Genomic DNA, 23573 nt, shown 5'->3' with positions numbered 1-23573 from the left:
TTTTCATCTGCCGCTCCCTGCATTGTCACGCTAGAAAGGGTCATGAGAATCGGCCGACGCCATTGGCTGGAAGGGGGGGGGGGGGGTCCTCTGACGGGGAAAAGCCGCTTCGTTCTTGAGTTGTATCCGGCTATGGCATTATTAGGGTTATTGGGGGCCAAACCCCAGCGTTGTTGGTCTTTTCAAGTCTCGTTGTGAGAAGTAACAACCACAATCATAAAGAAAAATTGATGGCTAGCGGATGTCTGGTTTCAAGCTAACTGAACATGCAAATAAATTACTTGTGAAATCGATGCTCTAACTGTCGCTGGTGTGGGTGAATTCAATTAGTCGGCACAATTCGGTCATACAGTCAGAGTCGCAATGCTAACGCATACCCTTCCTCATCAATCGCATTCATTGTCTGTTACTTTATTTTTTTGGTAGGTTAGCCAGGAAAGATATATGCCTTTTGTGACTTTCGCTGCTTTTGTCTTCTTAACTGCGCTGAGAGTGGGGCACAGAACGAGATAAATAATGGAAGAACGAGAATGGGATAGTTTGTGAAATCTGGGCGCAGGCGAAGAGAGGCGCTATAGCATACGAGCGCGGAAGCAGGAAAAGAAGACTGCGTGCTCTCGAAAGCACTCTTCGCCTCGTGTAGCTCCAGTTATTTAGATATTGGATAGCAGCTTTTAAGCCGTACAAGGCGGTTACTGGAAAGCCCAGCGCTTGCGTAGGCGGTGGTAACGGAGCACCTGATCGAAGACACTTGAGGAACCACCCATCCAACAGCGGTTGCGCTTCGTTGCGCAACTAGCGGGGCTATCAGTTCCAGCGCTTGCGAGTCTACGGCAAAGCACTCCATCTCTGTCTTGCCCTGTAAGCGGCATCGACTGAAACTCGTATCATATGACATTCATCCTCATAATCATACGAAAGCCTTTCCTGCACGTTTGATATGAGCCTGCCTAGGTGTGTAGCGCCCTTACTGCTAAGAGCTTGAACTAAAGATACAATCCTATGGTCCGATCGCTGACGGCGCCGTCGTGGATTCGAGCGGCAGTGGCGGGAGAAAGACTTGAACCCCGAGATACTGGAAGGCAACCGCCGCACACTCTAAACACGATTATGCCTATATGGGAGTAAAAAGGGAACTGAGCTGTCCTCTAGCGGCATATCTGTTATAGAAGGGAGTGCCTAGAGTGGACAGCTCACTCTCTTTTTACTCCTTTCTGTTTAGAGTGCGTGCACAACAAGGAATTCATTCGGAGGAAGATGCCGCTAACTAGGGCGGCTGCCACCAACGACTAAATGCTCAAGCATTTGGCCACCGATATATTGTCAGTGGCCGCGATCTTTCACTGCCTACCAAGTAACGCAAGGCCCGACAAGAGCAAAACGTTCTGATATTCTTTCAGAAAGACCACCCAAGCCACAGCATCGAAGGCCTCGCTGTTCCGTACTCGCACTTTTTGCAGGTTCCACCTAGGTACATGACAGAATTCACCCGCAATCGCGCTCCTCTAACACTAAAACTCCCCTCTATCGTAAGACAGCAACGGTCACCCCGTAGTCACTGTGCTGTTTGAAGAAGACGGCCTCCTTGACCAGCAAATTTGGAAGTGCAAGCAATGCTACAGAAAGTGTCAAGCGATCAGAGCGAAATTCGCAACTGGTACGTATTAACGCTCAACTTATAGGGGCGGAACAGTGAAAGTCTCTGACCTTGTGGAACAGGATTCCGAGGAAGCAAAGAGATCCACAAAAAGTGGAGGCTGACGCAGTGCTGTGGAGCTGACCCGTCGCAGTGGTCGACAGCAGTTAGTCTCCGGCCTGGGATCGCTCCGATTCTTAATCATACGCAGAGGAGGACGAAATGTCAGGAGCTCGGTGTTCACGGCGGGCACTTATCTCGTAGTGAAAGAGAGCAGCTCGCGGTTATCGCATTCGTTGAGCCCTTCTGGGCGGCACATTTGAGGCCAACAACAGGAGCAAGGAATTGGCTATCAGACGCCGAGAGGTCAAAGTAAAGTGAGTGCTTGAACTAGACGCCCACAGCACGTATTATATAAGACGTTCTACTTGAAAGACGCGAGTTCGATCCCGGCCGCGGAGGATGAATTTCGATAGAGGCGAAATTCTAGAGATCCGTGTACTGCGCGATGTCAGTGCACGTTAAAGAACCCCAAGTGGTCAAAATTTCCGGAGCCCTTCACTACGGCGTCCTTCATAGCCTGAGTCGCTTTGGGACGTTAATCTCCATGAAAAAAAAATAAATAAATAAAAGATGTTCAAAATTACTTTTGTACTTTTTAAAACCAAGCGATGAGTTGTGCAGCAAAACGGTTTTCATGCGAATGTTTGGAGCCTGGGTGTACACAAACTGAGAGGATTAACGTTGCCGTGAACCTCAGATTAACTGAAGTAAATAACAAGCTTTTTAGCCACTGCCGCTAGCAAGCAAGTTTAAACTAATACAGGTGGTCGCATTCCCATAGGCTTTACTCCATTTGGTACAAGAGGCTGCCGCGGTGGCTCAGTGGTTATGACGCTCGGCTGCTGACCCAAAAGACGCGGGTTCGATCCCGGCCGCGGCGGCCGAATTTCGATGGAGGTGAAATTCTATAAATCCGTGTACTGTGCGATGTCAGCGCACGTTGAAGAACCCCAGGTGGTCGAAATTTCCGGAGCCCTCCACTACGGCGCCCCTCATAGCCTGAGTAGCTTGGGACGTTAAACCCCAATAAAACAAAAACAAACAAAATCATTGGTACAATTCTTTTAACATACGTGTGTTCCTAGATATTTGCCTCTAATGTTTCAACTCAATCCGAGTAATTAAATTACGCACTCAGAGTGAGGTCAATCGACGCGACAGTCCTAAGTCAGATGAAGCTGTTTCATATGGCGTTTGTTTCATTTCATTAGCCAGTATTGAAAGGGGAACCGTTATTAGCTGCACTTGTTCTCCTGCGTCATGTAGAAAGAACGCCGATCAAAGTTTGTCGTTAAAAAAAAAAAAGGCAGACATTTCGGCTTCAGCATGGAAGCCTTGACAAACAAACGGAAAGCGTGAAGCATGCAGCTTAAGCAATCGCCCCAGGTACCTTGCTTGCATAGGCGGAAGATTGCTGAAGTTGCGATTTACGGTGTTATCTGTTGTCTGAATTATCGGGAGTCAGATATAAGAGTGACAGCCAGTTGAATTTTCTCTATCGATAACGGATGACAGTTCCCATTATCGCTCACGTTCCAGAGAGCAAGCTGTGGCACGAGCTGGTGGACGTTAAGGACAGACTGAAGAAAAAGAAGTTTCCTGGTGTCCTCTATAAAACTGCCTGCAAAGACTGCAACTATTTTTACATAGGCAAGCGCGGGAACTTCGAGAGACGATTGAGGGACCGCAAGAAAGACGTCACAAATAAGAAGGTTGCATCTAACGCCCTCGCGGAACACGAGCTAGCCGCGGCATACAAGATCGTCTGTGAATAAGCATAAGTTATCGGGAGAGAGAAGAATTGGCTGTCATGCAGGTATCTGGAGTACCTGATAATCCAGACAATAGATAACACCCATAGTCGCAACGACGGTAATCTTCTGCCTACTTACGCAAGGTGCCTGGGGCGATTACTGCGAGCTACTTAAAGGGACCATGAAAAGAATTAAAAGCCGCTTGTAAATGTTAGAAGTTATGCTCAAAAGCACTGACACCAAGTATGAGTCTCCGGAACTGAGCCGGCAATTTATTATGGCTTTTTAAAAATCGCGTTTTTTAAAATTCGCGGGCCGTTTGGTGTCTTCGTAGGGAACGATTTTGAAACCAAAACCGGGAAAACAGACGTCACTAGTCCCATGACGTCGGTAGGCCACCACACGCTGTCATTCGCTCGAGCCGCGGCAGCTACGACGTCACGGGCACACTTCCGGTAGCGGTGAAAATCGTCTGCTCGAGCCGCCGCGCGACCCCCTCGGGCAAGCGCGGGCCAGGGCATTGCCTTCACGCATATGTTTTCAATTTACCTCTGCCGCCTCTTTCTGCCGGGAGTTCGGAAGCGAAGAAAGCGCCGAGACCGGAGACGCTGCCGACGCACGCTGCTCCTCGGGAGTGCGACAACCGGAAGTCGTAAACCGAACGTCAGCGAACGACGTATCCATGGGCGGAGCCCAGTCCCGGAGCTGTTTTCTTTATTTTTTCTTGGTGCTCCGCGCGTATGAGTTGAGGGGGGAGAGGAGGAGCGTGATTTTTAATCGTCTATAACTTCGTTGTTATTCATGCTAGCTCGAAAATTCTTTCGCTGGGGTGACGAGTGATGGATTGCCTATCTTTACGTAATCTCAATTAATTTGTTTCATAGTCCCTTTAAGATTCATACTTCACGATTTCCGTTTAGTGAACAAGGCTTCCGTGCGGAAGTCGAAACGTCTTTTTCGAAGCGAGAGCTTCACTATGGACCTCGGGCTGTCTTCGCGGTGTTTGCGGTTTTAACCTTTCGAGCCATTTAGGTGTTACACCAAAGTGGCCCATAAGGTCATAGGTCACGCCAAGGTCATAGATCAAGGTCAAGTCAAGGTCAAACAAAAAATTGCTGGTGGTTTATCTTTAGTTAAACCTGGTGTGCAAGCGAAAGCTTTATTCCCCTGGCTGCGCTGAGTGCTGCTTGTGATTGAAGCAATGCGGAGACTCATAGTTTGGCTTAGGGGAACGAAGCTTTCGCTTACACACCAGGTTTAACTAAACAAAAACCATCAGCAATTTTTTAGCAACTTTTGGTCGGCGTTCCTTTTTCTTTCGATATGAGCCTACTACCCGACCAGACGAGATGCCATCAAACCTTATAGATTTCAAGCGAACAGCTCCGTCATGCGGGAAGGAGTTTTGCAACGATCGCCGCCGCTTTGCAGACATAATTACGCGGATTAGTAAGTTGAAATTTTGGAGGCGAATATCTCGGACATGCGCTCGCACGAACATTTCTACCGAATGGATTATTCTAGAGATACTAGCGCCTTTAAATTTTTAATATGAACATAACGCAAGCCACAATGTCCAGAAGTTTGTTACACTATTTCAGTTAATTAGGTTGCTGACGACAATAATCACCATCTCATTTTGTGTCCGCCTGGTTGCGCAACATTCGTGAGAAGACAGCTTTCGTGTACTGCTCATCGTTTGTTTAAAAAAAAAAAATATCCAGAAAATGTAATTATGTACACTCTGGGAATGTGCGACATTTCTGTTCGGAAAATATATTTCCGTTATCCCGCGCTACAAGCATAGAATAAAAGGAATGGCCTTATCAATTCATGTGAATATACGGGAATAGAATAAAAGGAATGACCTTATCAATTCATGTGAATAAACAAGGGCGGTGACCCTCGCTCTGAAGACAATGCTACAAAGATAAAAATGCGAGGACCCCATCCCGAAACTCTCATGAGCGCGCCGACCCTATGCCTGCCTCGACGTTAGACCACTGATAGCACGTTAGCACGTACTCTAGAGTACCAGTGCTATAATCCACACGTACTGTAGAGAAAAAAATGAAGTTGAAACGGGGAGAGTCAAATGCGAGCACGAAACGCCGAAATGAGTCCTCAAATAGAAGAAATACAGGCGTCACTGATAATCAGTTTTGTAAGAGCTGTTATCATACGTCGCAAGTGATAACACGTTTGGCGCGAAGCGAATGAGAAAAGCACGCCCAATATCCGAGAACGTTAACGTCAAGCTTAATCTCAGCTTGACTGCTGGCAGCGGTTTTCGCAGGCGCGGAGCTAACAGAAGCTGCCAGTTTCTGGTTGGTTTATTCGTTTACTGGGTTTTAACGTCCCAAAGCGACTCAGGCTAAGAGGGACGCCGTAGTGAAGGGCTGCGGAAATTTCGACTACATCGCACAGTACACGGGCCTCTAGAATTTCGCCTCCATCGAAATTCGGCCGCCGCGGCCGGGATTGAACCCGCGTCTTTCAGCAGCCGAGCGCCGTGACCACTGAGCCACCGCGGCGCCAGTTTCTGAGACCGGGTTCTGAGCAACAGAAGATGACAGTTTCTGAGGAGTCCACCTTTTAGCAAAACAAGGACATCGCCACAGGAAGCAGTGAACTGCCCTTCAAGCGTATGTGGGTACTCAAGTGCTTGTCATCAGTGGACACTGTCTTTTCGCGTGCCACAACCACCACAGGACTCTTTTATCAGTGATCTGAGAAGAATAATTAGACGTGATCCAGAACTAAGTAAGTATTGAACACTATCGCACACAAGAAGCAATAGACGCAGGAGGATTGGACAGGTTATCAGCGACACGCGCCGATCGTTTACAAATGGCGTGCAGTGATGAAATTGGGATTACACTAGGAAGACTGCTGATAACCCAATACTAATTTGAATTTATCTCGTCTTGCCAAGGAAGGGTGTCAGGCAGGGAGACGCGATCTCGCCAATGCTATTCACCGCCTGTTTATGGGAGGTATTCTGAAACCTGGATTGAAAACAGTTGGGGATAAGAATTAATGAGGAACACGTGAGTAGTTTGCGATTCAGTGATGACGTTAACTTGCTAAGTCGCTCAAGAGATGAAATGCAAAGCATAATCAATGACTTAGACAGGCAGAGAGGAACGGTGGGTCTAACAATTAACATGAAGAAAACCAAAATATTGTTCAACAGTCTCGCAAGGTATAATAGCAGTTCACAATTGGTAGCGAGGCGCTAGAAGTAAGCGAATACGTCTACTTAGGGCGGGTAGTGACCAAGAGAAATGTATATAACAGCTGTATCTTAGCGGTACTCACCTATAGGGTAGAAACGTGGAGGCTAACAAAAAGGGCTCAGCTTAAGTTAAGGACAATGCAGCAAGCTATGGAACGAAAAATTATAGGTGTAACGGTACGAGACCGGAAGAGGGCAGAGTGGGTGATGGAACAAACGCGGTTTAATGACATCCTAGTCGAAATCAAGAAGAAGAAATGGGCTTGGGCAGGGCATGTAATGCGAAGGCAAGATAACCTCTGGTCCTTAAAGGCAACGGAGTGGATTCCAAGAGAAGGTAAGCGTAGTAGGCGGCGGCAGAAAGGTAGGTGGACGGATGAGATTAAGAAGTTCGCGGAGATACGGAAGCCGCAACTGGCGAAGGACAGGGTTAATTGAACAGGCATGGGAGAGGCCTTCGCCCTGCAGTGGGCGCAGTCAGGCTGATGATGATGCCAACTAGAACCACAGGGCTTAAGTCACGCCTTATGAAATGAGCGGGAAGTGGGGTCTTCATAAAATAGTGTCTACAAAAAGGCACGCTTCAAATTAAGTAAAACAAAGTTTGACGAGTTCGTGTACGCTTCTGCTGCGCACACCTGTCCGTATTGCTTGCGTCGTCCTGCCCGTCCTTCGATCGTGTTCCTTTCGCGATATTTCTCCATCATGAGCGCTTCGAATCTATTTGAACATTGATCTGCATATCTCTACGGTTGTATGGGAGTGCATTTCTCTCTATGCCTGTACCTGTCCTTGGGTGAAGGCTCGAATTCGTAACTGTGCTCAAGGCTGCGAGTCGCGCGGCCTGCGGCGCCGCCGACTGTGAAAGACGGAGCTACGCGTTTCGGCGGTCGGCGAAACGAACACTACCGGGAAGAGGACACTACGCGGCGCAGGTTTCGCGCTGGCGGCGCTGGGAGTTGGAGAGAAATAATAAACGATTTTTCGGACTTTGGACGCAGAACGTGCATCTCTGCACGCTGCGTACATGCTAACACTACAAGAGCGATCTATACAGTGCGACACTCCAGAACGTCTGCAGTACCTTTCCGGAGTTGATCTGTCAAAATAAGTACTGCAGATGTCTGCGTGCACTGCTTTCACCCGCACAATGGCGCCGCAGTTCCGTTCTCCAGTAGCTCTCCAGCGCTCTGGACGCCGGCTGCATTTATCTTGTTCTTGGGCACGCGCACAGCAAATACGCTTGTTGGCCTCCAGGCGTTGTTTACTTCAGGGAACGTAAAGCACGTGTTAAGCTTTGAAGTGATGAGAAAATTAGGCGTGCTGGTTCCATCTCTTAGTCTGATGGAATCTCCTGAGCAGGTAGAAGCAAAATGAAAGGGAACACGGGAACGCGTGGCTTTCGTAGTTTGTGAAGCGCTGCCGAGAATGGACGGCAAAGCCACATGCCCAGTAAGCATGGTCGGTTACTCTTTCCGCGCATGCGCCTGGTGCCGCTAGCTCTTGTCGGCTATCGACGGCAGTGGTTCACGAAGCGCGGAGGCCACGCGCTCCCGTGTTCCCTCTCATATTGCGTCTACCTGTGCGTCCCTCTGCAAGCACGTTACTGCAGAACGCATCCTCTTCTGACTATTGTTGTTTGTCGACGTATAAGCCTGCATACTTTTTCGCATTGGTTTGGGTCTGCGGTCGGTGGTGCTGCTGCTTCTTTCTTTCCTTCTTTCTTTCTTTCTCTTTATTTATTTATTTCTTTCTTTCTTTCTTTCTTTCTTTCTTTCTTTCTTTCTTTCTTTCTTTCTTTCTTTCTTTCTTTCTTTCTTTCTTTCTTTCTTCGTGCTTAATGACACATTAGCGTGTGACGATATTTCTCTAATGCAGCTACGCTATTTAACCCTATCAGACCAAATTCATGATTCAAAACATGTTTTCCGGTCTAAATAGTATATAGAGTTCTCAAGAAAGCCACTTATTTTGTTTTCGAATAAAAAACGTCAATGTTTCATTTTTACAAGCCCTTACGAAATTTCATACAAGCTGTCAAAATAATTGGAAACTGATATTAACACCAGGATTTATGAAGTCAACACCCTAGGAAACGTGGAATCGTTTTGTATCTCGAAGATGCGCGTGACGTATGAAATTCAGCAAAAAAAAGTAGACATTAGTACGGGTGGCAAAATCTGTCAGCAACAAATTGGCGGAAGGCGGGCTACCAAACTCACTGTTTTATGAAGTTTCTTGCTGCATTCCATAACTGGTATAAAGAAAAAACGTCTTATTTGCAAAGCGAAAGATGCTGAATTCTCGTCGGACAAAGAAACTAGCGATAGCTGGATCGAACTCCGAGAAAAAGCTGAGAGTTCGCAATGTACACAATTCTGCACAGAGCATCTTAAAGGGTTAACTGTTCTTCAATGCGCTTTGCTCTAAACAGGAATACGCCTGTATGGGAGTAACAAGGGAGTAATCTGCCCTTTCTAGCGGGAGTGCACTAGAAGACATCTTCCTCCCTTCTTTGCTTCTTTGTGTTTAGAGTGCGTGAACGAGGCGTGGAAGAAGAGAACTAATGAAATAAATAGCAAACGGTACATAGAGGTCGGCCAGAGTGGCCGCACACGAAGTTTGAAGTTTGTTTTATTTACATCATAGATGTGGGTAGGTCCGGGTAAAAAGTGTTCGCAGATCACTTGAGGGACCCCCGGACCCCCCTTTACATGGCATACAGCAACAAACATCGGAAGATGGTCAAACGCTAGAGACAAAAACTTTTTACACAGACCCAGTTATACATACAATACATTTTATACATCATAAAAAAAGAATATACTTAACAACGTTTTGTTGCTTATTTAAACGCAGCTTTAATTTCGCGCAAGCTGCTTTTGGAAATATCGATATTCATGGATTGTAATTGGTTTAATAAGTATGGCATATTGTATCGTAGCATCTGATTGCCGTAGTTGGTGCGACAAAAAGGAATAGACCATTTTTTCTGTATTGCGCAGGGTATAAGCCGGTACAGTTTGAGTGAGGCAGGTAAAGTCTAGAAACGCTCGATTATTATATTGTAGAGATTTCTTGTACCTGGTTGCTAAGTAATATCGGTACAAGCTATGGACTGGTATAATCTGGTAGTGTGAAAATAAGTGATCAGTAGGGGCATGGTAGTCAACAATGGCAATGTAACGGACAGCTTTCTTTTGCAGCATGTAAATTTTACGCATATTTGTTTCTGTTGTAGTGCCCCACACCAAAAAACAGTAGTTTAAATGTGACAAAAACAGGCCCGCTTTCGTTCAGCGCGACAGTGGAGGAAAGAAGTCTATACAGCCTGTCTTACGAAGTGGTTTTTTCGCTTACATTTTCCAAATCAGATACAGCGCGATTATCCTTTGACCCCAAACAACGGTTATTGAACAAACCCAGCACTTGTGCAGGCGGTGGTAATAAAACGTCTAAAAATAATAATAAAAAACACTTAAGAAGAGCTATCCAATAGGGTAACCGTGCAGGCTAGATGGCGTGGACCAAGCATAATGTAGAAGGTTACATGAAGGTTACATTATGTTATAGCTGTTCAATACGCTGATAAACCTATATCCTTGCGTAACATTGCGCGAAAAGCGCGATTATCAGTACGAGCGTGTACGAATTCTACGCCTTTGCCTCATATTTTCAGCGTTGGCGATTCCAGTTTCACAAACGGTGGAATGGTTTAGATGAAGCGCAACGTTTGCAGAACAGCTAGTTAAGTAATAAGCTGCTGCACTAATTGCGATATCGGCTTATATCTTTCGCTTTACATGAACAGTGTATCTTCATAAGCTAGACCGCTTATCCAACGTTTTTAAAGACGCAGGTATGAAGAATTTGTACTCGAGCAGACCGTCCAGTTTCAGTGTTCACAAGGTGTATATACCAGTATGTACCAAGTGTTTCAGAGAAGACTAAGCAATTCTCAAAAAGTAGGTTTTCTGAGGCAAAAATATGACTTTTCCGCACAGCATACTAGTGTTAGCGGGCACCAGAAAACCGGTGAATCGCTTTAAGTAGTAAGCTTGTCAACTAATTTTTAATAATTAACTTTTTAACTATTACAGCTAGGCACCTAGTTGCAATTAGAGATTTGTAACCGGTCGTTAGTAACAGCCATATCAGTTTTTAGAATGTAGAGAATGCCATTTTCCTTGGCGCTGTGGCTTGACGAAGTTGGCTTTTTTGATTAATTACATGCACTTTAAAGGTTGCTTTGGCTGCATGCTTTTAGAAAGTGCACGTATTTTGGCAAGGTGTAGCCAAATTTTGTCGAGCCACAGAGACGAGGATAACCGTGTTTTCGAACTGATATGGCTATTACTAATGAGCGCCTATAAATATCTATTTGCAACCATTTGTTAGGTGTGATAGTTAAAAAGCTAATTATCAGAAATTATTTAGCCAGCTTACTACTGAAGACAGGTATCCGGCTTTCCAGTGTCCGCCAACACTGGTAATACTATGAAGCCAAAGTCACATTTTTGACCCTAAAAGCCTATTTTTGGAAACTGCTTAATCATCACTGAAACACCTGGTTTAAGAACTCGTCTAATCCCGTTATCTGAATAATCGATATTCTTATTGTAGCGTAAGGATATGGGCAGGCCGCCAGCACTTTCTGGCCCTGAAGGCCACTGTAGGGGACGATGCAATCTTATCACAACAAAAATCACAGCCTTCCTCCTGGCACAAGGCTGTCAACTGACCTTTCTTTGCGTGCGCGCTCTGTGAGGCAGTTTTCCTCGTTGCGTAAGAGTGAAGATTACTCACTAGGCTTCCACCGCACGGCACCGAGCACGCAAGTAAGTGTTCGCCTATTCCGCGTGCATCTTCATCACGCAATGCCACCCTCTGGTTGGAAGAAAGAGAGAAAGGCTCAGAGATGCTCATTCTTTGCGTGATGCAGGAAGTTAGGCCTTCAGTGGTGCGCTTGCGAATAGCCCCCAGCGAGCTGTGCTGGAATCGCCGCTACTGTAACATTGGCTTCTTAGTGCGGAGCGTTTTTCTGACGAAGCCATGCTTAGAAGTATAGCTGCGGTAAATGTCAGCTGCTTATTTTTGTCATTTTTTTTTCTTGCTTGAGGGAACCTAATTAATCCGGAGCCCTTCACTACGGCATCCCTCGCAGCTAAAGTGTCGCTACGGGACGTTAAATAAAAAAAATTTACACTTTACAATTTTATAACAGCAGTAATTGATTGCTGTGATAGGTTTTAAAGAAAACACCTTCGCTTCTCAAACGACTCACTCAAACAAACTCATACGGCTTCACTTATATACTCACGGGAACTGCCTCACACAAAGGTGCACTCGCACTTACAGGGCCTCACTCGCACGCTTGAGGGCGAGTGAGGCGAAAATGCTGCCGTTTTGGGAGAGTCTGGCGAAATGTGATCATTTTCCGCATGTGGACGACAGTCGATTGAGCGTCGTTACCGTTCTCAGTGCTTCACCTTCACGAAGCGTGACGGCCTAGCCCGGTGCGTAGCGGCGCATACAAGGACATACCACAGTTGCTGCCGCCGTACCTTTTCCAAGGGTGAAGCGTCCTTGCAAACTCTTTGTTATTTCTCGAGTGCTGTCGCAATGATGAAAACAAAGCCAGTCTAGCTATTTTAGGCGATATAATCACCATGAGAGTCATCAGCACCAATGTTGTCGTCTACTACACCCTAAACACGAATACGCCTGTATGGGAGTAAGCTGTCATCTACTGAGAACAATTTTTCTACTGAGAACAACCTCCGTTCCGCATTTATTTCGACAGCCGAACCATAGTTACACCCGACATAGAAGTCCCACTTAACCCTGGTATTTCCTGTACACTTACACAGACCACTGAGAACAGAAAAAAGTTAGCAAGTTCGCGGCCAATATATCCACACCTCTGCCTGCCTCTGCAATGCAGCTATGTTGTCAGCAAGGAACAGTAAGGGATAAAAATGAGAACAGCGCCCGCTGGAAATGCAGCTGTCTGACCTCCATTGACAGCAAAATATATGGAACGAGCGTACGACAGATGCAGCCGCATACACTGTGCTCCTTATAGGACGAAGTTGACGTGCCAGCCGAACCGCGTTCATTTCACTTTTCACATCAAGTTGCCGTTTTCTATAGCGCAACCGTGATGCGGTGATGAGTTGTTCCTGTTGAGCGTCAGACACGCTGTATTTTCATTGGAACTACACGAAAGAATACACGCCTGCAGCCGATTTTGGCGCACGACAAGAGATCAGAGCTGGCCAACTTAGAGCGGTCCCTCACTAAGATGTCGCAGCGTCCCATAAGACTAATTATACCGACTAATTAAGTAGGAAGATGACGCATGAGAGCCGTACATTTACCGGACAATGCTTTATTCTTGAGTGTGTCTTGTTTGGTACAAAGCGATAGAACACGAAAACTATACCTGGAAGAATTTCGTTAAGACCTGACAACGGCCATACTCTGTACCCTGATTGTACTTTTCGCGCTTTGAACGTCAGTCTACAGTTTCTAGTCGAACCTTTAGCATTTTTGCATGCAGTAATGTCTAACGTTTATTTCGATGAGCGGAATTGCTCACCGCAAAAGTTGTCTATTAGATTGTTTAATTGTTAACTTGTTCTACCTTCCTTAGCTTTGAAGTTAATCCCCTAGAAAAGAAACACTGCCTAAACATAACGGCCGCGTTTCTGCTCACGTTGAAATATCGAACACTTCGTCGTCTTGAAACTCAGCGCGACACACAAGACACCGACGAGCACTGAATAAACCTAAAGGGAACATACCAAACAAATCGACGTCCACAACAAGAAGCAATAATCAGCGCTCACCAACGTAGGGGCTGCCATCGATGCTCATCCTGGAGGAATTCCTGCGTGGGGATTCGGCCGACGGCGACGGCCTGCTGTCATCCCTCGTCGACTGGCCTTCTTTGCGAGCGCCGACGTCCGATGGGCCGCCGAGGAGAAGACTGTCCTCCTGCCGCGATCCGGGCATCGCTGGTAACCGCCTGTAGACGGCGTGGCGGTATGTCTTCCCTGCAGAACAGCCGTCGAGAGATTCACTCACTGAAACACCTCCCGCACACACTGCCGCAGCTTACGGAACTTTCACAGAAACCAAACAAAATGTAGCCGCCGCCGCTGCCGCCACCAACTCCGTGCTACGAGCTCCCATGCACAGAGCCGCGACACGAACGGGAACAGCAGATGATTGCACCTGACACGAAGCGATCGCGATTCAGCGCAAGGTTCAAAGCCGGAAAGAGTCGCTGAGAATGACACAAGAAGCCGTGGCTTCGTCTCGCCTATTGTCTTCCGCCGGCAATTCGAGTGCCACGTGATGGGGCAGAGGTTGTTAACAAAAGAACGAGCCGCCCTCTTCGTTGCAGCGGCGTCAAGGGGAATTTGAGACTCCAGGCCGAGCGCACATGCACTCACCCTGATGCGCTGCTCTGAGCGTGCAGTCAGCTGCCCCTGACTCACAGATGGCTTCTTCTCATCTTGCGAAATGTCGGGAACGCGACTTACCACGAGAGCGTGACGCAGTGTTTGGCTGCTTGTCTCTGCAGCGCTCCTTCGTTCGTTCGCTCGCCTGCTCTTCTCCGTACCGCGGCGCGGCGTCCGGGCAGCGAGCGGAAACGCGGCCTATTCTCACAGACGCCGGCGCGCCAAGGCAGCAGCTGGGTTAGGCAAACGTGGACTGCGCGCTCGGAAACAGCAACCAACTTCACCGCCGGCGGAGACTGAATCCATCCTCCCTCTCGCCCACATCTTTCTACTTCCTCTCACTCTCTCAGTTCAGGGCGCGTAGGTACACGTGCACCCGGACGAGAAAGCGTGCCGCCGTCGCTCCCGGTGCAGGCGCACTCGCGCCGCTAGCTCACCTCCCCCTCCTCCCGTCTCCTCCCCCTTGCATGCATGCATGCAACGGCCAGATGCGTCCTCCGCTCTCGTTAGGCAGGGCCTGGCTCTGCTGCTTTGTTTCGTCCGTGAGCCCGCTCAGACATCGCCGCCGGCTCACGGAGGCGAGGCGTCAACGTACGCGCTGCATCGGCGGCCGTCGAGCCAGGCTTGGCCCTCCGGAGGTTCGGGCAAGGACGGGTTGTCGGCCCTGCGCACTGCCCTTGACGGGCGGCAAACAACAGAATGGAAGCAGTAACTGAAACGTGCAATGAGAAGGCCAGAGGTGAAGAAGAAAACGAAGAAAAGCTAGGACGCGGCCGGAGGAGGCCGGTATGGAGCTGCCAGGAACTGGTCCTCGCGCCGTTGTCCGTGCTTTGTCCCTTACGTCGGCGTTGTGAAATATATGCTGGCGTCGTGGTCAGTAAAAGAAAGGACCTCTGGGACGCAAGGGTTGTCTGCAGCATACAGATGCCGTTTTTTCCAGAGCGAGAGTGGCGATACAACCCGGAAATTGACACACCATGTGGAGTCCTTGCCAGAAGTTTGTAGCCCACGAGATTGAGAGGAAGAGCCGCATGCTCAGCAGTGGTGTCATTATCTACGATTCTTGTCGGTATCGAGGATGCATCAGGCGAGGAGGCATGTTCCTCTAACTGTCACCACGAAGAAATGTTGCGCAAACAGATGACCTTAGGAGAGAACACGCAGATTTGCCCCTGTTTCCCCTATTTTTTTCTTCTATAAGTTCCGTTTTTTTAGCACAAATTTTGTCTTGCAATCGTCGTTCATAACTGGCCTAGCAGCTTGCGCTACTCATCTGACTGTCAGCTTGAGCATGACAACGCAACGGACATGTCTCCTTACCTGGTGCATTCTTGGTAACAACAAGCGCTAAGGGTAACTGCCGCTCAGGCCTCGTGGTCTCCTTAGGCTAAAAAATATTCACTGAGGCTCTACACTGACGCCTGCTTAGCGACGAAGTACCACAGGCAGAACTAGCTGTCGCACTGCCTTTGTAAGCATAAACCGACTGTCTATCCCCGTAGTATTCTTTGCGGTAATCAACCCTCACCTCATAGCAGTTGTTTGTACGAAATTCAGAGTACTTACTCGGTAACATATCTGGAAAGGTTTTAAATACCGCAGAGAAGAGGACACCTTCATTTATCAGAATAATAATCTTGGTGGCAGTCCGAAATTTTGAGTGTTGCAACGCTGCTCGAAAATTTCGCCGACAAAACATTTTTTCATGAGAACAAAAGAATGTTCGCAGCGGCGCCTTATGGTCGGAAGCCTGGTTCCAGATTTTTTTTAATTACTTTTTGTTCCCAACTCGAATTATTCTGTAACAGCAGTCAGATTGGCGGTTAGGTTCACTTCCTTATCAAAACTGACACACATGAAACTGCAGCAGCTGTCAGCGCCCACATAAGTCAGTGCCCCCTAGCGCACGCGCTGTTCTCATTCAAGGTTGTATGTGTTTTTTTTTTTTTGCGAAGAACGATCCCGCTAAAATGTGCCGGGCGTCCTACCCTCTAGCTGACCTTGAGAAGAGCTAACTCTCTCCTCTCATGCATGAACCCAAGACAGAAACTGCATTAAAAAGGTGAGTGGCAACGCGCTTATCATAATCTGAAGAGAGTACTGCCGGTCAGGAATGCAAATTGAACGCGCATATGTCATATCTTTGTGCTTTGCGGCGGGATATTTCTTACAACCGGTTTATGAGTAAAATATTTTGTTTCTTTTTTTTCAGAGGCGCTGTTCGCGTTTCATTCCGGTCTGACTATACATCATTCAACGCTAGGGGACGCATAATGAAAAGCCCTAGAAGAAATATTTAATGATCTATTTTTTACGCATTTTTTTCACGCCGATCAATGTTACTACACGCAGAAACTACCTTTAGGAGCGGTCGTGAAAGTGCTAGAGGTGGTATCCAAGCTATATTTACATAAATTTAGAAGTCATTAAAACGTACGCTTGCCTCGGTGCCACTGAGAGTGAATGTTTAACGGACTTCAACGGAATATTCAGCAGGCTGTACATCTTTGATGACTGATTGCCAACACGTTCGAGACTTATTGGCAATGACGCAATGCTACTTGATTAAAATTGCGGTTAGTTTTCCACCGACATGCAGCACCGAGCACCTGCTGTTGTTGACAGCAAAAAAAAAAAAGAAAAAAAAACACTGAACTTTGCATTTAAAAAGCCGCTGTGCACGTATTCTAGTGTTCAGTAGACAGATTTAAACCAACAATGAAAATTTGCTTTGCGCACTCCAGATTTACTTCAATGATTTAAATCTATGGATCATTCAAGTAGACATAGCTTGCAAATCTTTCCTTCTCATTAGAAATATAATCCAATAGAAAAAAATGCACATAACAAAATATGGAATTTAATCAAATTCAACTATACAAAAAGAAATGGAATCTCAATTGTTGGAAACAGACCACGTCGCTGGAAGCGTAGAGGTCTCAGCAGGCACTCTACTACGGTTTAGTCTGAACGTATTTTTAAAACACTCTGGGTGAAGTCCCGAGCCCAAAACTCGAGTTTTTTGCTCCGGCATTTGTCTGGCCTTCCAAATAGATTCACTAAAACGTAGTGCAATGGCCTCCGCTGTGCGGTCGTTGTTGTGTTCAGTCGGTTGTTGTGGTTGTTGTTGTTGGCCTCTGGTGGAGTGGCAAGTTGAACGCAGAATTTTTGTTTACATTGTTTTCGCACGCACTGTTGGCACCAGTGAAGCAAAAGTGTTTGAATGTCCACCCTAGCTATCCTGCACTCCGAAGATGTATGATCTAAGATGGAGAAAAATAAGGAAAGATCCGAAAAAAAAAATGCCACGAAGCGTTGCCCTTACGTTTAAAACCTCTTCAATAATTTTCGTCTCCCTCTCTTCCCCATATATCCCGGCCAAACCTCTCTCACGGGGGCGTGTCATTTCAAAGGAAACAAGGAGAGGAACGGAGAGGAAAAGGAAGACGGATGAAAGAGGGGAGCAGATAAATCAGGAAAGGTCGAGGAATGAAAGACTGAAAGTGAATAAGTGAGATAAAAAAAAACACGCTATGCACTGAAATGAATGATTTACGGCTACTCGCAAGCTGCGGTACTGTTTACGGGGCCCTTGTGCTGATGACCCCCCACTGCGGTGTCGTAAGGACTACGGCTTTCACCTGGTTTGATCCTGGTTTGATCCCGGACGCCGTTTGTCGATGAAACGGAAATGCGAGAAGTGTCATGTTCTGAGGTTCCGGTGCACATTATGTCAGGAAGTCGAAGCTTGTAATTTATTTATTTATTCGAGAATACTGTAGCCCTCATTTGAGGGCCATAACAGGAGAGGTTTTTCTTTTAATTTTCGAGGAACAAAAACCTCAGGCACCGAGAAGACACAAAAAACATAATCAAAACACGAATACAGGACCAGCAGTGACAGGAAGAGAGAGAGAAAAAAAAAACACCAACAAGGTACACGCGAATCACTCAACAAAGATGAGAGAAATCATAACAGCAGCAAGATCAGTTGTCAATTCCTCCGTTGCCTGTAATATAATTCCAAAAGGCTCTCAAACTCTTTGAGATTTTGAGCTGTGACAATGCATTCCGCAAGACCATTCCACATATCAATACATGAGGGGAAAAAAAGAGTTTTGAAAAGCAGATAGGTGGGATCTGTACGGCCGTATTGCGGCATTGTAATTTAAACGCACACTGTGTTTTAGAGGGGGGGGGGGGGGGGATATATGTTTCTTTGTTTATTTTAGTTGATTCCTGGTGATTTGGAAAAACAGTCTCAACCGTTGTTTTTCTCGTCGTGTTTCGAGCAGTTCCAGGTCGCAACATTTAAGCATGTGTGTTGCAGAATCGGTCTTCCGATAGCGCGAACATACATCCTCACACATCCTCAGCCGTCCGCTATAGCGTGACTCAAACTCCCACATTGTTCTCATCGGGTGCAAAGATGCATTAACAATTCAGACTTGTGTGTGCGGCCCTCATAGCTGCTGTTGTAAGAATATTTATTATAAGAATTTATGTGGTTATAAGAATATTTGGAGCGTACGCCAACAGCATCGATTGCGATGACGAATGTGCTTGTGCACTTAAGAGTCCGGAATTAAAAATTAGTGGGGTGGAGCAGTAGGAACGATGAAAGAAAGCAGCTGAAGCCGGCGCCAGTTTCTTGCTTCCAAACGGGTGACTGTTTGCGAAAAGATGTGAAGCGAGATGCATTTATTAGAAAACTATGAGCGCAACGGCTTCTACATGGACCTGCATAGTACATTTCCTGAGCAAGGTTCGGTTAATTTAATATGCCACTCATCTCTGCCAGAGCCTAAATAGCACAACAGAATGACGATGTTCTTTGCAGTTGTGGAAAAAAAATTAGTCTGGAGGGGGGGGGGGGGGGGGGGGGGGAAGAAACGCGTGCGTTTTTCCAGGCGATGGAGGTTGAAGTTATTGCGTATTATATTGCACAGCATTAGCCCCAAACGAAGGGTACGAAGAAATGTGGGACTGCAGGTTAATGGAATGCTTAGGAACGTACTTCATACCCGACAATTCTGGTCAAAAGCATTTTTGAACGGGAAAGAGCTTATGAACACAGTTTTTTTATATATTGCTTGTAAGATTTCACTATAATAATCAATATGTCCGCTGATCTCCTGTCGGCAGGCTAGCATCTTTTTGCTATTAACGTTTTTGCTATCGTCAAAAACGTTTCACATTGGTTTTCTATGGCAGTATTATCTGCTCGATGCGAGCAATGGAAAAACTTTAACAGAAAGGTTTGCTCCAATTTTCCCATATTCAAAATTTTGGTCCAAGAACAGTGGACATGGTTTACTGCAAACTATGAGCACTATAATTCGCATTCACTTTATTACCCTGTCAGTTCAAATTTCTATCAAGCTGTCTCTGCTGGATCACTGTTCAGAAGCATCTACATGCTAACCGACTGCCTTAAAACAGCCACATAGCCCAGCACACGACGTCAGACTACGTCATTCTCTGCATTTGCTCTGCTGCCACAGGCTGAACAGTCGCATCTCTCTCGTACGCCCGCATGCCGTCATTGTGAGCCTGACAGGGACAACGAACAATTTATATTACCGCCCGTCTACGCTAACAGCAAACGGAAGTCATTGACGGACTTGTTTTGCTACGGGTTTTATGTTTCGTCCTTGGACATGATTTCCTGCTTCGGGAACAGATGCTCGATCCACGGACCCGAAACCAGAGCCGCTTGCCTAATAGTACCTATTTTTCTCATTTGCTATAATGGTACCCGTAAATGGTTTTTTTCCGTAGCTTCGTGTTGCCTTGCCGATTCGCGTTTACCTAGTCCGTTCTTCTTTTTTGCTCACACATTTTTGCCTTGCCTTGTAGCTCATAACCGAAAGCAGACGTTCACATCTGTCTGGAAATTTTCCTGCTCCAAATATCGTTGTGCTTTCTACCCGTACACCAGCCTTGGAAATGTGACACGAAAGAGAAATATACGCGAGTACGTATATTTCGATATGCATGCGCTCAGACTCGCTCTTGATAGGAACAGGCTATGTGACGACATTCACACTGAGTATCGTAATCTGTTTAGAGCTTTAATAAGGCAACGTTGCTGCAGTACAGGGTATAGCTGACCTCGTGAGCGCAGTGGTGTGTTTTCCATCCGTATAGCCTTTATTGGGCTTCAGGGTTGGCTTTCTACTTTCTATACTCACTATAATGCTTTGGCAGACGCTTTGAGTGCGGTGATGAGAATAAATACACAACAGTAAAGAAATAAGCTCTGAGAGCCTCATTTCCTGCACATTTCTGGACAGCGGGGATAACTGTGCGTGTCTTTATAAGCATTATTTTAAGAGCCAAAAAATTAAAGAAGACAAGAAATTTACAGTGGGACTACACTAGCACCGTTTTCCTTCTCGCTCCAAAGTCCAAAAGTAAAAAAAAAATCAGAAAACTAACGCATGGACTTGTAATTAACTTTTCGTTTCTCGCGGCTGCGTGGTGGTTCCCTGGTAGGTGAAAGGATATTATGGTACGCTAATTGTGGTTTATAGGACTTACGTCTCAAAGTTGCACATGGGCTATGATGGCTGCGTAATGGAAAGCTCGAGATTAATTACGACAACCTGGGGACCTTCGACAAGCAATAGCATCGCAAAGCACATGGGCGTCTTTGCGCTCCATATCCTATGAAATGAAAATTCAATTCCGCGACCTCCGGCTCAGCAAAAGCATGACAGTTGTAAGTGTAGGTTCAGTTGATGAGCTTCTTTGCCAGTTTCAATCTCGTACTTCTTGCGCTTATAGTGTTATCTGTTTGCAGCTCCAGTTACATTTGAAGCTTTAAAACAAAATAGAATTGTCTAACTTGGCCCAGCCACTGATTTTGATTCCGTATTTTGAAGAGTAACGTTTAGGAAACGAAGTATACAGAGGAAGTTTGGGGGCCACTTAATTCCACTCTGCGGTGTGAACTGTGAGATGTGATACCACAGGGCCACTTGGCGCATGAGCTCGACGAACTTCCAGTCTAGTGACGTCACTTCCTGACTACGTTATGACTCGTGACTGCTAATATGACTCACACACACACATTTGGCACACGTAACATCACGGAACTCCTATATGTCAAAACGCCGGTGCATACTGCCTAGGCAGCCTAGTATGGTTGTGTGACATCGCGGTGTCAACACAAAATGGTCCAGGGAGCTAATTATGTGATCGCATAAAAACAAACCGCGAGAGTTTAGACGACTGGAGTGCCGAGAGTTTTGCACAACATGTTCTACTCGAAGGTAGTTCCTACTTCATCTCAAAAGTGGTAAGACACGCAGAAGGGTATTGACACTTTAAAACTAAGTGTATAAAAGCACTGCCTAAATGAACTAATACGGAGCTAAAAAAATAGGTGCGACTAACAAAACGTATGCTTCATTGATTGATTTGTAAATTTTTACATGCCAAAAAAATATACTGTGGATTGTGGTGCTCGGTGCAAGGCAAAAGCTCCAGACTGCTTTCGGGCACTTGGGGTTCTCCAGAATCACGGAACTGCGAGTGTACAAAGGCTATTTTGAACTTCTCCTGCACCGAATTGTGGCCTTTGCTACTAGAATGAACTCGCTAGTTAGCGTTCAGCAGCCAGAAGCCGTAGCCGCTTGTCAAACGCGTCATCTTGACATGCGTCAATATTTATCTCGAAAAAGAGCGTGTATCTTGCGATTACGTAGGCTTCCTTGTACTCGTTTCGCACCCTGCAAGCCTTACGGAAGAGCATCCGGCGCGCGTTCCAGGCAGTGTTTCTTCAGGTTCCGGCTGTTGGCGTGAGAAATGCGGAGCAGTTTGTTCCGTTGTATTTGGACACTCAGGTGAAGCCGCTTTCAGAGCATGTTGTAATTACCGTCTAATTGTCATGCACAGTTGTGGGTCAACACTTTCTAGGTTGCCTCCTACGCTTCCAGACTGCCTAGCAGGGGTTAGGTAGGTCATATCCATGCTTCGTTTTATTTTGGTCTTCGTCTCTGAATTGAACTGACAATTTTTTTTTTTCAAGAGAGATACCACGTACAGTGCACGCCACCCTTGTGTACAGAGCGCGAACGCTGTGCTCCAGAGTCATTTTTGACGTCTAGCGGGGGTTGCTAGGTTCGAGACCATGTAGATGCTGGTGAGCAAGCGAGTCCACACATAGAGACAAGCCTTGCTGCTTTGTCGCCCGCAGGAGCAAACTAGAGCCAAAGCTTATTAAGCTCCTTCATCTTGCGGTACCTACTTGACACCACAGTGATCCTGCTCCTTCGCTAGGCGCTGTTGTCGCGGTAGTTTCGGCGCGACCCCGAGAGAGAGAGAGAGAGAGAGAGAGAGAGAGAGAGAGAGAGAGAGAGAGAGAGAGAGAGAGAGAGAAATAGAGAGGGAGATGAATTTATTGAAAACGTTGGCTCCAGGCTTAACAGGGGTACAGGACGTAGGACAAGGCTAGGTGTGAAGCACTATGGAGGTACAGAATGAGAAGCTCCACAGTGAGTTCAACGTCTCTTTCGCGGCAGTTTGCGACTGAATCCAGTTTTCATAGGACTTCACCGCCGTGACGTCAGCCCTAGAGAGTCACCTTGCCGCCAACTCAGCGGCCTTTGTAGCACTTTCCTTACCAATATTTCAGCCGCAAACCTGACACTCAGTCTTTGGCCCTGCAGCGCGTCTAAGTCTAGCAATCAAGAACACAACGAAAGCAACACACGGTATACTGGCTCGTGAACTGAAGCTGACGACTGAAATGACCTTAACGTATCGGCCATTATTTTTACACCATCCCCGCGCCCGACTAGCGGTGCTTCGCGCTCCGGAGAAGCTAAATCATTTGCCCCCATCTGGTGGCAAGGCAGCGAGGCCTGTCTCCATGTGTAGACGCGCATGCTCACAAGCATCTCGATCCCAGAAGGCACCGTTAGACGACGCTGGATGACTCCGTAGGTCACCGCTCTCGTGTTCTACATAAGGATGACGTGCTCTGTACTAAACGCGAGAATAGGACAGCAAAAAAGAGCTGAAGATCAAGACCTACTGCCAAGAAGGGTAGTATAAAGGCACCACGTGAAGTTCTGCTAACGTTGGCTAATTCATTTTGCCAACGGCGTACAAGGCAGCGACTTTCGACTTTGGCATTAAGCGCTATGAAACAGGAAGGCACAGAGGCAGTCACAGCTCAGCGTTTGTCAACGCACACAGAGGCAGCCACCGAAAGCATGACGCGGTCCTGCAGCGGCTTGCTGAGCAGGAAGCGAAGAGGCAATCAATCTTTCGCCGCATCAACAAGACTGTCACAACACTCAGCGCAGGGCACGTCCTCACTGCATGGAAGTGGCCGGACTGCAAACGGCGATTTCCGTGCTTTTCCACCCACTTGGGTGAATGCGCAAGCGTGTGCGACCGAG

The 23573-nt window shown here is 46.8% G+C and overlaps 1 protein-coding gene across 3 annotated transcripts in view; it reads right to left on the bottom strand.

The window, feature by feature from the left end:
- Positions 1-23573, bottom strand: part of LOC149340694 (ATP-binding cassette subfamily G member 4-like) — a 96759-nt gene that overhangs the window by 63536 nt on the left and 9650 nt on the right. Inside the window, exons 1-2 of one of the 3 annotated variants that reach the window (XM_089549516.1) lie at positions 14242-14466; positions 13543-13749 (exon numbers count right to left, since the gene is read on the bottom strand). In XM_089549516.1, coding sequence (XP_089405642.1) covers positions 13543-13708 — 166 coding nt within the window. In that variant the 5' untranslated portion in view covers positions 13709-13749; positions 14242-14466. Of the gene's footprint in view, positions 1-13542; positions 13750-14151; positions 14467-23573 lie in introns of those variants that run through there. The other 2 variants (XM_089549517.1, XM_089549515.1) reach the window with 2 other exon arrangements.

The sequence above is a fragment of the Amblyomma mixtum genome, chromosome 6 (assembly GCF_055824585.1).
Source record: "Amblyomma mixtum isolate Tamu chromosome 6, ASM5582458v1, whole genome shotgun sequence".
NCBI lineage: Eukaryota > Metazoa > Arthropoda > Arachnida > Ixodida > Ixodidae > Amblyomma > Amblyomma mixtum.
The sequence above is the reverse complement of the archived record's forward strand: the minus strand, read 5'-3'. Positions and strand labels throughout refer to the sequence as shown.